The sequence below is a fragment of the Sinocyclocheilus anshuiensis genome, unplaced genomic scaffold (assembly GCF_001515605.1).
Source record: "Sinocyclocheilus anshuiensis isolate Anshui unplaced genomic scaffold, SAMN03320099.WGS_v1.1 scaffold1127, whole genome shotgun sequence".
Taxonomy (NCBI): Eukaryota; Metazoa; Chordata; class Actinopteri; order Cypriniformes; family Cyprinidae; genus Sinocyclocheilus; species Sinocyclocheilus anshuiensis.
In genome coordinates this window covers 631,564-647,531 of record NW_015546115.1, presented here as the reverse complement: position 1 = coordinate 647,531, position 15,968 = coordinate 631,564, and the positions used below count along the sequence as shown (strand labels likewise).

The following is a 15,968-nucleotide window of genomic DNA, read 5'->3' as shown; positions in this document are numbered from 1 at the left end:
TTAATATATAATAATTTTTTTAAATATTTATATATTTACATTCATTTTATTACATTTCATACATATAGTTTTTATTTTTGTATTTTACATTTCCATTTTAATTTGAGTTAACATATTACCATTTTTTTTTATTTTAATATAATTTTTTCATAAATTTTTAATGTTAAAAAAAGTATATATATATACACACACACACACACACCCTAATATCCATATGTGATGGTTATTTAATATTAAAATGTTATTATAAAAATATTTAATATTGTATTTAACATTTCTTCTTTTATACTATTTTCTATATATTAATATAAATAAATACTTTACATAATATGTTTTTATATTTTACATTCATTTTATTATAAATACATATCTATTTATACACATTCATATATATATACACATACACACCCAATTTAAATTTTGTTCCAATTTAGTTCTCATTTAGCCTAATTTAGTAACAAAAACAGGAACAAAGTTGTTTTGTCAATGAAATGCACCTAACTCTATCCTGTATTTTAGGTGAATACAGTTAGTTTTTCATTATGGAGGGCCTGCATTAGGTTTACTGTCCACTAAAACTAACAATGTAATGTAACTTCTTATTAGGAGCAACGCATTACTGTTAATATTCACGAACATTATGAGCAAACAGAATATTTAAAGGACTTGATTTCCACTTCTTAGAGCATTATGATTGGTTCTTACCCTTATTCATTTTCTGAATATTCATGATCTTACGAATCTAATTCCAGCTCCAACCAATCACAACAGGTGTTGCATCTGTGGAGGCGGGGCTTTACCTGAGGCTTCCACCTCTATCTCGACTCTGCCGTCTGTTTTCTCGTTGTCGACCGAGAGCCATTCCTCAACCAGGAAGAAATAAGTGCTGGCCGTCTGCAGGTCCTTCACCAGGACGTACTGGAGCAGCCATGCAGGAGACAGACCTGACAGACAGACAGACAGACAGAGAGAGAGTGGTTTATCCTGACTCCACACTGCTTGTTTTGTTCAAGGCCGATCTGTTCAGTACCTTTGTTGTCGTGCCACACGCGGATCTTCAGCACGCTGCCCAGGCTGCTGTCGGAGGCCACGTGGAAGATGTCCAGGCTGTTTCGAGCGAACGCGCCGATGCTGTCCAGGTGTCTGTGTCCACTGCGGCTCTCACTGCCGTGAAGACTGATGCCGACGTGAGCCGTGGTTCCTGCAGCGGGAATAAAGAGCTCAGGCTCCAGCCAGCTCACTCCAGACAACTGCCAGTCACTCAGTGAGGAATATTCATCGCTCGAATGCATAAACCTGACAGTCTGTGGGTAACTGATCTGATGTAAACAAACAAGCCTCAGACACCACCAGGGTTATTATAGTGAACTAAAACCAAAACCATAAAAAAAAAAACATTTTTCTTACTTGAAATAAAGGCAACTTAAATAAACTAAAACATTAAAAAACTATTTTTAATTATTTCAGTTAGTGGCCAAAGCAAGATTTCTCATTTTAATATAGTTTAACTTCATGTACCAAAATAACAAAAATAAATAAAAATTACAAAATAAATAAAAAGTGATATAGACATATTAAAAAAAGGACAAAAACACAACACTAATACTTGATCTAAAATTGAAACGAAATGTAAAATACAAAAATAAAAACTAATTCAAATTATATATATAAAAATAAAACTATAATAGTATTTTCATGATACTAAAATAACACATAACATTTAAAAAATGTTACTTGACATAAAATGAACATTAACTGAAGAAGAAAAAAACCTAAAACTTATTTGAGTTAGAGGCCAAAGCAACGTTTCTCATTTATGTGCTCTATAATATGGTATAGTAAAATAAGTAAAACTAAACCGGAAATAAAAATGAACTAAAACTAAATAGACAAATTTGAAAATGACAAAAACACACAACAAAATAGCTAAAACTTTAACTAAAATTAAAAATGGAAAATACAAAAATAAAAACTAATTGAAAATATATATTAAAAAAACAACTAATAGTATTATTTAGGAATTTATCTAGGAATCTATGCAATTTTAACCACACACAAATTTCACTCATGTTAAAGTTGGTGACGTGAATTCATTGTGTTCACTGTGCTTCACATATCTACACTATTGATAACAGACAACTGCCCTTTTTTGGCCGTAAATTCTGGCACCTTCACAGACACCTGGATACAGTGAGGCAGAACTAGTCTCTTTAAAATGTCGATCGGATGGTCTCTTTCAGTCTAAGTGGACGGTCAGACTTTCCTAACCTACTGATGATCTGCGAAACATCCGCATCTCACCTGCTCCGTAAGCCCAGCCGGTCTTGACCTGGATCTCGTACTTGTACAGCCCGTCCTTCCCACACAACGGCACCACAGAGGCCCGTCTCAGGTCCATCTGATCCAGCTTGCGCATTATAGCGCCGGCCACGGCGTAACACAGCAGTCCGATCACACACACCAGCACCACCACCAGACTACGAGTCACCGAACGCTCCTGACAGATGACACTGCTTTATCACTATCCCATCAGACCATACCTCCTAAACTATAATATAATATAATATAATATAATATAATATAATATAATATAATTTTTGAGTTTTGAAAAATTTAAATTAAACTATATAAAATTAATAACATTTTATATATATTAAACTTCAGATTAAAACATAAAAATAATCTGATTAAAAAAAAAAAGTTTGAAAATACAAAAAAAATTACTAATTTATATAACTTTAATTCTTTTTTAAAATTATAATATAATATAACAATATAGATTAAAACAATTTAAATAACATTTTGTATTTATTAAACTTCAGAAAAAAAGAAATACAAAAAATGTAAAGAATCTTTACTACTAAAATAGTATAATATAAAGATAAATGTTAATTTAAAATAAGATACATATAAAATAACAGAATAATCATATATATAGTAGTCAACATTTGAAGTGGTTAAAAAAAAGTTGATCAAAGTTGTCCTAAGACAAGAATGCATTTAGGTTTTAATCCACTTCAAATTTTGACTAGTGTATTTTAAGCTATTTTAAAGAATCATTACTACTACGTCTGGACAGAATTAAGGTTAAATGGTTCTTCTTTCAGACGAATCCAATCGGAGTTATATAAAAAATTGTCCTGGCCCCTCCAAGCCTTTCAATGGGGGTAAGTGCGTGTTGGTTGTCAACAGTTCAGAAGACGTGAAATAAAGTGCGTGTATCCGTAATAAAACGTCCCTCACACGGCTCCGTGTCAGGATTCTGGACTGCCTATGTTCTGTTTTGCCCCTGTTTCTGTTCTAGTGTTCCCTTATTTGGTCTTGTTCCTGTCCTCGTTTAGTTTAATTAGTCATCCCGTACACCTGTGTCTTCCCAATTATCCTGTGTATTTAGCCCCAGTCTGTGTTTGTCGATTCTTAACGTCATTGTACTACGTGTGTCTCCTGGCTACCCTGTGTTTCCTCCTGTGGATTATTAAAGACTGTTCAGTGTGAAATTCCTCGTTCCTCGCAGTAGGCAACCGTGACAGAAGAATTGACTACAAACAGTAACCTCCATGTGTATACCCTCCGTTTTTATGTTTCCCGTTTTCGCTCAGTGTTTTGTTTTCCGTTGTTCCCTCATGGATGCCCTCCTTCGCCCGGAATTTCTCCTCCTCCTGCTGGAGCAAAAGCCGAGCGACTGAGCAGAGGATCGCCCCGGATGTAGAGCTGAACCCGTCAGACCAGTGTTCCTGTCCTCGTTTAGTTTAATTAGTCATCACGTACACCTGTGTCTTCCCAATTATCCTGTGTATTTAGCCCCAGTCTGTGTTTGTCGATTCTTAACGTCATTGTACTACGTGTGTCTCCTGGCTACCCTGTGTTTCCTCCTGTGGATTATTAAACACTGTTCAGTGTGAAATCCCTCGTTTCTTCGTTCCTCACAGTAGGCAACTGAGACACTCCAGGGTGTGAGTAAAGGCCTCCTGTAGCGAATCCTTGCATTTTTGTAAGTAAAATATCCATATTTCAAACATAATAAACACTTTTTTTCTCACTTCCGCTGACTGTCATACGCGGAAGCCGTTCTGGCCTATGTCTTTATTTCACGTCTTCTGGACTGTTTACAAAAAGCACCCGCTTACCCCCATTGAAAGGCTTGGAGGGGCCAGGACAATTTTTAATATAACTCCGATTGGATTCGTCTGAAAGAAGAAAGTCACATACACCTAGGATGCTTTGAGGGTGAGTAAAACACAGGCTAATTTTCATTTTTGGGTGAACTAACCCTTTAATTTGAAAAAATATTATTAATAGTATTCTGAAAAAGCAAATGTCCTCTGAGTTGAGTTGTAATGCTCACAGGAATGATGAAGGAGACAGCGTCGACGGGAACAAACAGGCTGGCGGCAAAAGCAGTGAGATGATGCGTGCGACACACGGCTCGGCCCACGCTGGTCTCGGGAAGCGGATCCATGCCGTCCGTCCGCCACTGATTGGCACTTTCGCTGAAATACTGACACAGCGAGGTGAAGACGGCCACCTCGAACCGGATCAGATCCGGATCGCCAGCGCCGCAGCCCACGGTCACGTTTATGAAGTGATCACGCGTGGTGTCATAGGACCTGATGGAGAACACAAATCAGAAATTAGAAGAAAAAGCTCATTTGTGTGTATTAGTGGTGCGGAATCGCAAATGCTTTTATTTTATTGGCTGAAAATCAAAACCATAATTTACAAAATAAATAATTTAGAGTTTTATATCGGACAGGATGAGCCGCTCTCTTTGTGTTTTGTGAAACACTCATCTTCACTGCTGATACTGATGAACAAGTCACTCAGCAGGTTCTCCTGTGGCGGCTGATGTTGATTTTAACAAACAAAAGAGCCGCCCGCTTCTGAATGCATCATTTATTAAAGATGAATGGCCTAACATCAACATGCACTTCCAATATTATTCAGCCATATACAGCAGTGAGAAACATCAAAACATTAGCAAGAGCCTTACTTTGGAGACAGGAAGAAAGTGTAGAGTCGGTGGTCCAGGTCCCGCCCCCGCGTCATATTGAGCGTGATGCGTTTCCTGTCAGTGCTGTTGTATTCATTGGGCCATTCGGAGGTGTGCAGATAGGCTGTGATGAATGGATCCAATTCCCACTTCTCTGGAGAATCTGAGGACACAGGGATGAAAAGAAATAGGTGTTAAGACATAAATCAAAACAAGAAACACTCAAAAGGAGGATGAATTTCCCTGAAAATGCTATTTCCCCTCCGACGGGAAGAAATAAAGCTGACCTTTACAATACATTACTATACATACATTACACTGACCATGTGCTGTAATAACTAGTAATTGTTCCAATTAGTTGACTAGTTGGTTTGTTTGACTAAACTAAAATGAACCTGGAGGGGTTCCTGTAATAAAGCTAGAATTAAAATAGATAATTATTAGGTGAAAACTTAAACAAAAATTACTAAAAGTGAAACACTAAAGTTACTAAACTGAAAAAAAAAAATAATTTCAAGCTAAACAGAACTATTTTTAAAAACAAAAGCCTAACAAAAAATTACAAAAGCATATACATAAAGTATAATATTTTTTTTTTATAAAAGCTCATTTAAAATATTAAAAACCACTATAATATATATATATATATATATATATATATATATATAATATAATAACATATAATAACACTATGCCAAGTTAATGTCCTTTATTAATCAAATATCATGAAATATGTTTGTTTATTAATTTATTTATTATTGGACATTTCACAATTTGATGATATTTTCTCATTCAGCTTTCTAAATACTGATCAGATAACATGAGATTAATTGTTATTATTTTTTATAGCACAAGTTTTTAACAGGAAGAAAATATACAGTGGTGGCCAAAATTGTTAGAACACTTGGCATATTTAAGAGGTTTTGCCAATTATGGACTGGGCCCCTCAAAGTCCGGACCTCAACCCCATTGAGCAAATTTGGGGTGAGTTGGAAAATAAATTGGACAGATCTATTGTACATTCAAAGGAAAGCCTTTGGCTTGAGTTGCGGAAGGCATGGGATAACATTAGTGTTGAAGTTCTCAGGAAATATATTGACACTGTGCCAGAGAGATGCGCTGCTGTAATTGCTGCAAAAGGTGGACACACCAAATATTAAAGTTAAAAGAGGATAAAAACAGTACGACTCACTTCATCTGATATTTGTTGTGCTCAGAGCAGTGTTCAATCATGAACATTATGAAATGGATTCATGTTTTGGAGGCAAAAAAAGGTCAATATTTTCAGATCTGTCAGGTGTTCTAACAATTTTGGCCACCACTGTAAATCTATAATTTGGTGGAAAATTTTTTTTATCATGGAAGTGCTAATCACAGATAAATAATCTTATAATAAAATAATATATATACTGTATATTTTTTTCTTTTTATTATTTATATATTTTTTTCTTTTTTAATTTACATATTTATTATTTACAAAGTGATATTTTCAGACAATATTTTAACACCTTTCTTAAGTACAATGACCATATTCAAGGCAATTATTTAATTGCAGAAACAAAGCATTACCTTTATATGACACATATGCTTTTTTCTCATACAGTGTAAATTGGTCATTAGATTTTAATGTTTTTGCCACAGTTTGTGATTGTTGTTGAACGAGTTTCTTATTCTCAGTGGCTCCCCCTTGTGTTGGGCGTCTTACCGTCTAGTACGGTGAAGTTGAGCTGGACGTAGATTCCCGCTTGTCTGTTGGTGTTCCTCGTGCTCACCCTCACGATGATTGAACCGCAGCGGCTGATGTTCTCGGCTCCCGCTGGCGGCAAGACGGCCTCCAATCCGTTCCCGTCCAGCCCAGCCACACTCCCGTTATTAACAGCAACCGTTATGGCATGGCTGTCGTCCAGATCCGAGATGGGAATCTGCGTGCCGTTCACCGTGCGAAACTCCATGGACGCCACCTCTGTCGACACGGTGTAATTGGCGACGTAGTTGAACGGAAACGGATTGGGCTCCACTTGGAACAGCAGCTGCACGATGCCGTCCTCGCTGCTGGGCGCCAGAGCACCCCCTGCTGCCCGTCCCAGACTGCTGTTGAAGGCTCGCGGGATGGAGAAACGCCGGCACTCGGCCGCGTCGCTCTCGCCGTAGCAGAGCAGGCTCTGAGGTTCGTCTCGTTTGCCGGCGGCGTCGATCTCTGCCCCGCGGAGGATCAGCGGCTCCTCGTTCAGGACACGGCCCAGCATGAGGATTCGCATGAGGACGGAGGACAGGGTGTAGGCTTTAGCGGCCACCCGCAGCGGGTGATGCTGCTGCTCCTCTAAGAGAAGCGGAGGCGGCTGGGAGAGGCCGTCGCGGTCCTCGGCCTCCAGAGGAGGAGAGGAGGCAGCCTGGCTCACCTGGTGGATCAGGTCACCTGAGGGAGGAGACAGTGTGGAGGTCTGATTTACTGACTGGATGAATACTGAAAACCAGCAGGAACAGGATAAAAGGCTCCACGAAAGACCAGAAAAGAGGAGTGATATAAGTGCTACAAGACTGAGACAAGATATACAAATCTTTTAAAAAGAAAGGTAATTTTAAAAATAAAAGCCTCACAATGGAGACAAATCAAAGACATTCAAAGAAAAATATACCTGTCAATAAATCAATCTAATTCATTTCAATTAAACACACTACTGAGAAAAACCTTAAAATGAAGATAAATCAAATAAAGATAAATTAAAACTATTTTTGTGGCAGATAAGCCATATTATATATATATAATTATATGACTTAAAATATAATATAATATAATATAATTTTTATGAATTAAAATGAATAATAAAAAAATTTAATTGAGTAATATTTAATATTAAAATAGAAATATACAAATATTTTAAACAGAGGGGTTATTTAAATAAAAGCCCCAAAATGAAGATGAATCAAATAAATTTTATGGCAGATGAGTAAATAATTGAGCAGATGATGCTATATAAATAATAATGATATATATTTTATTTTATGAATTAAAATTTAAAATATTCTTCAGAAAAATAGAAATATGTAGATCTTTTAAACAGAAAGGTAATTTAAAAACAGTTATTAAATTAAATTATTAATAATTCATACAGGTTAGGGGCATTTTACTGAGAAATATTTTATTGTATTTTCTTTAGAATTAATTAAACTAAATTATTTGACAGCAATTTCATACGTAAATTAGGTTCAGATAAGATTTAAGGTCATTGCACACTGAGTCCGAAATTTCCATCTGAAAATTTCGCACATTAAAAAATAAATACGACCTCACATTGTGTCAATCACATTTACACACTGCCTCCGAAACTTTTGCCCGTCATAAAAAATTTTGGATTAGGTTCGATTTTTTGCGTTTTCGCATCCGTAGCAAGCATTTTGATAGGAAAGGATGACGAATACGAAAAACTGCATACGAAAATTTCAGACTCAGTGTGCAAAGACCCTCAGTCAGAAAAGAGAAAAATGAAAACATGTAAACAAGTGAACAGTAACAGCTTGTTGCCTCTGGGGTTGTTTGTTTGTTTGTGACTGTGTTAGCATAACATAGCCAATTAGCCATGAAATGGATGATTGTGTTTACCTCTCACTGGTGTGTGTGTGTGTGTGTGTGTGTGTGTGTGTGTGTGTGTGTGTGTGTGTGTGTGTGTGTGTTACCCATGATATTAAGGATGTTGTCTGCTATCTCGGTCGGGGTGACTGTGCCCTGTTTGGTGTCTGTCTGCAGGATCTCTAACATCGACTCTAGTTTGTCCAGAGTGCTGTTCTGACACTCTTCACACACAAACTCTCGACTCACAGCCTGCAAACAAACACATACGAGACAGATTTTATTCACTTTTATGTCTTTTGAAGTGCTTCAGGATTCAGCTGATGTGAGGCATGTGAGTGCGTCTCGTCTCACCGTGCACTGCGCGAGCGCTGCTGATGTCTGCTGGATGTCACTGACGGTGGTGAGGTCCAGTGACGTCAGCGCTCTGGTGATGTTTCCTCTGACGCTCACACGATACTGACGCTCTGCCTTAGACACACGCTCACGTCTGCGGGAAACACCCTGCTCATACTGACACACAGAAACACACCACGTGATGAGCAGATGGAGAAAGACACGATGGACGCATAAATGATAGATAGATAGATAGATAGATAGATAGATAGATTAATATGGATAGATGGATGGATAGATAGATGAATAGATAGTTGGATAGATAGAGAAAGAAGGACAGAGACTGATGGATGGATGGATAGATGGATTAATATGGATAGATGGATGGATAGATAGATTAATAGATAGAGAAAGAAGGACAGAGACTGATGGATGGATGGATGGATGGATAGAGATTGATGGATAGATAGATGAATAGATAGTTGGATAGATAGAGAAAGAAGGACAGAGATGAATGGATGGATGGATGGATGGATAGATAGATGGATAGATAGATAGATTAATATGGATAGATGGATGATAGATAGATTAATAGATAGAGAAAGAAGGACAGAGACTGATGGATGGATGGATGGATGGATGGATAGATGGATAGATAGATAGATTAATATGGATAGATGGATGATAGATAGATTAATAGATAGAGAAAGAAGGACAGAGACTGATGGATGGATGGATGGATGGATGGATAGATGGATAGATAGATAGATTAATATGGATAGATGGATGATAGATAGATTAATAGATAGAGAAAGAAGGACAGAGACTGATGGATGGATGGATGGATGGATGGATAGATGGATAGATAGATAGATTAATATGGATAGATGGATGATAGATAGATTAATAGATAGAGAAAGAAGGACAGAGACTGATGGATGGATGGATGGATGGATGGATAGATGGATAGATAGATAGATTAATATGGATAGATGGATGATAGATAGATTAATAGATAGAGAAAGAAGGACAGAGACTGATGGATGGATGGATGGATGGATGGATAGATGGATAGATAGATAGATTAATATGGATAGATGGATGGATAGAGATGGATGGATAGATAGATGAATAGATAGTTGGATAGAGAAAGAAGGACAGAGATGGATGGATGGATGGATAGATGGATAGATGGATAGATGGATAGATAGAGGTGGATGGCGGGTCTCACCTCATTGAGGACGGTGATGAGGGCGAGCGAGAGCTCCCGTACTCTCTGTGAGTCTCCCTGACGGAGCAGCTCTCTCAGGGTGGAGTCGGTCAGATTGCTGAGCCAGTGAGGGAGACAGCTGAATCCGTCAGGAACCGCCGGCAGCACCACCTCCATCGACCTGACACACATCACAAACCATTCACAGCACTGCCAGAAAAGAACAGAACACGGGAAGTCTTCATGCCAAACCGTGTCTTACTTGTTGCGGGCCATGACTGTGGCCCCCTGGTGGTCCTCCACCATGACAATCACAGTCACCTGGAACTGGGCCGAGCTGAAGCCGGGTGGCAGGAAGGCCGAATGTTCTGGACTCGTGCCTTTATACACACAGAACTCCTCGCAGTACAGCCCGGAGCAGCGCACCGCCAGCAGACTATACACCAGCGGAGACTCGGCCTCGTCCATATCAGTGTAACCTGAAAACCAGACGCGACTGTTCAGCATAGTGCTGGGCGGCATGACCAAAAATGTATATCACTGTATTTTTCTAAATGATACCAGTTTCACGGTATATGATGGTATTTCTTTTCATGCATTATCAGGTGTTAACCGCATTTTCTACTGATTGAGAGAGGAAATACTGCAGTAGGTTGACTTAGAAAAAATTTGTAATTTTAACTGAACTTAGTGCTTGTGATGAACTTCTTCATGTGACTTCCTCATCACCACCTGATTTTGATGGTTACCAGTGTATTACAAAGGTACAAAACAGATTTCAGAACTTCAATAGGTTGTTAATTAATGAAATGCGATTTTTTATTGTAAATTTAAGTTAAATCCGTAAACCCTAAAATGTTGCTACAGTATTTTTTTACAGTCGAATTCTGGCAACCACAGCTGCCAGTTTTTTACCGTAAATTGTACGGAATTTTTTTCACAGTGTAGTTCAGCACCTGCTCTTTCTCGGCGACCTACATGCAGTCCTTCTTCTCCAGTCTCACCTGAGCAGTTGAAGTGCACTCTCTCCAGCAGCGTGCACACCTGAGGCCCGTCGCCATCCGCCCACAGAGAACACGTCCCGCCGGCTGGAGGCAGGTTGGGGTGGAGCTCGATGTAGGCCACGCCCTCGCGGTCCATGCTGTCATCGGTCACGTGGAGGCTGAATATGTAGGAGTTTCCGTCGCGGAGTATACCCTGTCGCAGGACCAGGTTCATGCTGTCGCTGCCCGTGGTGGTGGTGTTCAGATCCAGCACCAGCGTCTCGTTCCCTCCGGTCATTGCCGTCCACCGCTAACAACAACAACAGACAAATTTCCAAGTCATTTCCATATTATTATTTAAACTTAATTAAATAAATACATCACTTTAAAATGAGAAATTTCTTTATAATAAAGTTAATTATTAAATAAATGTAATAGTTACAATTAAATGTATTATATTAACTGAATAATTCTCTTTATTAATAATAAAAATTATTAGAATACAACTACACTGTTATATAAGTATAAATAAATTTTATATTAATATTTATATGATTCTCTCTCTCTCTCTCTCAATAAAAACTTATTTTAAATGCATATAAATCTTTATGTAGTTACAAAAAATTTCACAGCTTTAGGAATGGTTTTGTATTTCCATGCCACTTTTATGTACAGTGGGTACGGAAAGTATTCAGACCCCCTTACATTTTTCACTCTTTGTTATATTGCAGCCATTTGCTAAAATAATTTAAGTTAATTTTTTTTCCTCCAACAATTATGTGTTTTTCTGTCAATATGGGGTGCTGTGTGTACATTAATGAGGAAAAAAAATTAACTTAAATGATTTTAGCAAATGGCTGCAATATAACAAAGAGTGAAAAATTTAAGGGGGTCTGAATACTTTCCGTACCCACTGTATTTACTTTCATGCATTTATTTAATAGAGCAGATTATTAAATTAATTAACAAATCTAATTAATATTATATAATTTAATAAATGATTGTATTAAAATCAGTAATAGATGTATAATTGCATTTTATATATTATATAATTATTTAAAAGTGCTATGTATTTTTTGTATTCTCATTTTAATATTAAAATTATGTTTTATTTTTTATAGTATTATTTCAAATGATGTTATTTTTTAATGAGCTCCAGGCTGGTTTTTCAGTAACCTTGCAGTGACCTCCATCACCATCAATCCGAATCAGCACTCATCTCAGACCCGAGTGTTTGCAGCACTAGATAAGCGTCCCTGAATTGTACCCTAATATTTACAGTCTCATGGCTCATGGGAACCAGACCGAGGGGAAGGAGTGTTTGACCGCTCGGTCACCAAGCAAATGTCTGTGCGTGTTTAACGAGGTTTGGCATGCCGTTAACGGCTAATGCAGTGGAACACATCACATCATAATGATGACATCACCCGGTACGCCCACTCAGGTCTCCCCTCCCTCCGGTTCCCATAACCATAACATCACTCGAATCTCAGTCTAAACATTATGAGAAAGCAGGTCGGAAAAAAGCAAGAGGAATGCCTGCGAAAAAAGAGAAAGCGTTCTAGAAAGACATCATGCCGCTATCTCTCCATGCACAGCGCTCTTCGATAAATTATGACGATATGTTTCCTCTAATAAATAAGGCACGAGTGACTCCAAATATAATCCAAAAATCCAAATATGTCATTCCCAACATTCAGATTCTATGAGGACAGTATTAATCCTAGGGACAAATTATATCATGCTTTCCATGCTTTTTGTAAAGCTAAAACATAAAGAAATTAAAATGCCGTGCCTTTCACCGGCCAAAAAACTAATAGATATGGAAAGTCCAATTTTGATTCTATGATGTCCTTAAAGGTCCCCTGAAATGCTTAGAAACACGCAGTGTTACTCTATGTGTTGACGTCATTTTAACTGAAACAGGAAGACAGGGCGGGACATATCAAGCAGCCCCGCCCCTTTTTAAAATAGCCAATAGCGTTCGTTTATATCACAGCTTGGGCTAGAGCCGTTCAGAGCCGTTGAGCTCCGTAAAGCCGCATTTGACAGGGTATGCCAGCCACAATCTCATCCATATTGCTATAAAATATAACATTCTGTGTAGAATTCAAATAGCTCCGATACATTTTGTGGTCTGTGCCGACTCGCGCATGTGATCCGCTCCATGCTATCGTGTCTCTGGACCGGAGCAGAGTGTGTGCGCGGTGCGGTGGTTAGCGTGACACAGCGCCAAACCAGACTTCTTTTTTTCCTCAATGGAAAGCATATTTACACTGTTTAAATCGTTCCCTGTCCCCTATATAGTGCACTACGTGCCATTCACTGTACAGAAAATACTAATTCTGTGGACAAGTGACCGATTTCAGCCGCGGCTTCAGCGTCTATTTTATTATTTTACGGGCGCTTCGGATTCTAGAGAGCATTTGATTGGACAGAAAGTTTGATGAGAAGCTGAAGTACGATGTGACGTCAAAAAAAATCGTTGAGCCATTTTGGCGGAAGTGACGAACTGCAAGCTTTGAATGCTTATATCTTCTAAATGCGAATTTTGTCACTGTTTTGGAGCACACTGCCTTATAGATAACCTTAAGACTAACATATTGATACTAACACCCAAAAAAACGTTAATTTTGATTTCATGGGGACTTTAAGAGATCTACTTGAGCATCCCAACCCACCCGAAACAGCAGGGAGTATTGTGAAAACCTGCTCGAAAAGTAATTATGTTTGCATTTCGTACTTCCCTGTAGGCAACAGTGGTTTAATAGTAACCCTGTGATTGTGCTTGTTCTCACCCCTCTGTGTGAGCTGTGACAGTTATTGCAGGTGCCAGCCAGGTACACATAAGAGCTCTGACTGATCTCGTAGCGAGACTGAGCTTTGCACGACACGCACTCCAGAGACACCATCGGGATGCGACCGCTTTGCACCCACACCTGTGACAAGGAGAAGAGACAGAACAACAAACTTTAAAGGGCTAGTTCACCCAAAAAATTAAAATGCTGTCATTAATTACTCACCCTCATGCCGTTCCAAACCCGCAAGACACTTCGGAACACAAATTAAGATATTTTTGATGAAATCTGAGAGCTTTCTGACCCTGCATAGACGGCAGTGTAACTGAAATGTTGAAGGCCCAGAAAGGTAGTAAGGACATCGTTAAAATGGGCCTTGAACGTGGTAGTTGTGTTGCAAAAATGTCTTAATTTGTGTTCTGAAGATGAAAGAAGGTCTTACATGTTTGGAACGACATGAGGGTTAGTAATTAATGACAGAATTTTCATTTGTGGGGTGAACTAGCCCTTTAAATTATGCAATTATGTTTTCTGTTGACCATGGAAACTGACATGGCAATTGATGGAAACTGATTAATTTCTCTAATTAATTAATTTCAAAATCTCTCATTCTTTGAACTGATTCAGATATTAACAATGTTAGCACTGAGACTGGCGAATTTCCCATTCCTGTTGTGAATGTGACACAGGAATAATGAATTTGTGAGGAAATAAAAGAATTGTAGGGGTCATAAGACATCACAAATTGGTTTCATCATGGTCCTCGAAGCAATCAGACCTTCAAAGTTAAATCTCATGAAATATTCCCTTTAGCATCCGTCAAAGTTTCAGTTCAGTGAGTGAAATGAGTTTCATATACATTCTCATTCAAAACTCACATATATCAGGCTTTCACATATAGCTTAATAATGTGAAGGTCAGAATGTAAATTATGTTTTGATTTACGTAATGAACCTTCGTTTTACCCATTCGGGTCAGTTAATTATAGCCAAATCCAGAGTACGCTAAATACGAATGAACATTTTGTAATGATGATAGCAATGAATCTGAATACTGTAGAACAAAACAAAAAGGCGGGAAACGCTAACAATGAATATCAACCACTCATAATTTTGCTCATTTACATGCGCTGCATTGTTTTAGCTCACACTTCTCTGTTGAAGGTATGCATATCAGGTAAAAGCACAAATACACCCCAGAAAAAGGCAAGATTTCACATCTCGCAGGCCGGTTTTGAGTAATGAGATGGTCAAGGATGTGCTTTTGTTCATCATTTGATTATTCACTGTGGTCATGATCGCTAGAAACTGTAAACAAATATTTCTTTTTTGATTAAAATCTGTTTACCTCCAGCTTTCCATGGGATGGCAACAGCGTGACATTAATTGCGCCATTCAAAATGGCCTGAGTTTTTTATTGTGGATAATTAGTATTCTATAATGAGCCTGATTTACATAGAAAAGAGGCATGTTTGCACTGAAAAGAGTGACAATGACTTCATTAAAATATGACACAGCTCTATTCAGTGCACTTTGAAGATGCTTCTGGACTGCAGGTAGTTGTTGAATAAAATGCAGGTTTCATGCACAAAAAAATCCAGCATTTTATTTTAAACGATTAAAAATAAAAAAAAGTTAAAATGTGATGAGATGTATTTTGGAATATAAAACATCTGTATTTGTACATGCAGCATATTAGGTATGAAAAGCTGGCAGTAATCAATAAGAGCACTCACCATTTGGTTTGTGGACTCTGGGGTCATGCCTTCTTTGCTGACGGTCAGGCGAAAGGTATACTCAACATCTACCTCCAGTTCAGAACCAGAGATTCCCAGAACCGGGTCGCTCGGACCCAACCCGAAATGCAAAGTGGAGCAGTGAGCTGGGCCCTGCAGGGTGAAGTTAAACGACAGAATCACTGCAGATGGCAATTAATCAACTCATTTACCTGCCTCAGGATATACAAGACAAGAGCATAATCATCAAACAAGTTTTGGTACCTTTGTTGTTTAATGACTTTACCTAATGAGTTTTCTAATAGCATTTTAATCACTGACCATGACTGTGCATTCCGAATTCACGTT

At 38.1% G+C, this 15,968-nt stretch overlaps 1 protein-coding gene across 1 annotated transcript in view; it reads right to left on the bottom strand.

Annotated features, from left to right (window-relative positions):
* LOC107700794 (polycystin-1-like) overlaps positions 1-15,968 on the bottom strand; it is a 103,720-nt gene that overhangs the window by 19,172 nt on the left and 68,580 nt on the right. Inside the window, exons 18-30 of the mRNA XM_016502610.1 lie at positions 15,621-15,773; positions 13,886-14,026; positions 11,109-11,397; positions 10,367-10,583; positions 10,126-10,285; positions 8,913-9,071; positions 8,666-8,810; positions 6,696-7,406; positions 4,991-5,153; positions 4,346-4,607; positions 2,302-2,497; positions 1,031-1,201; positions 801-944 (exon numbers count right to left, since the gene is read on the bottom strand). Coding sequence (XP_016358096.1) covers positions 801-944; positions 1,031-1,201; positions 2,302-2,497; positions 4,346-4,607; positions 4,991-5,153; positions 6,696-7,406; positions 8,666-8,810; positions 8,913-9,071; positions 10,126-10,285; positions 10,367-10,583; positions 11,109-11,397; positions 13,886-14,026; positions 15,621-15,773 — 2,911 coding nt within the window. The remainder of the gene's footprint in view (positions 1-800; positions 945-1,030; positions 1,202-2,301; positions 2,498-4,345; positions 4,608-4,990; positions 5,154-6,695; positions 7,407-8,665; positions 8,811-8,912; positions 9,072-10,125; positions 10,286-10,366; positions 10,584-11,108; positions 11,398-13,885; positions 14,027-15,620; positions 15,774-15,968) is intronic.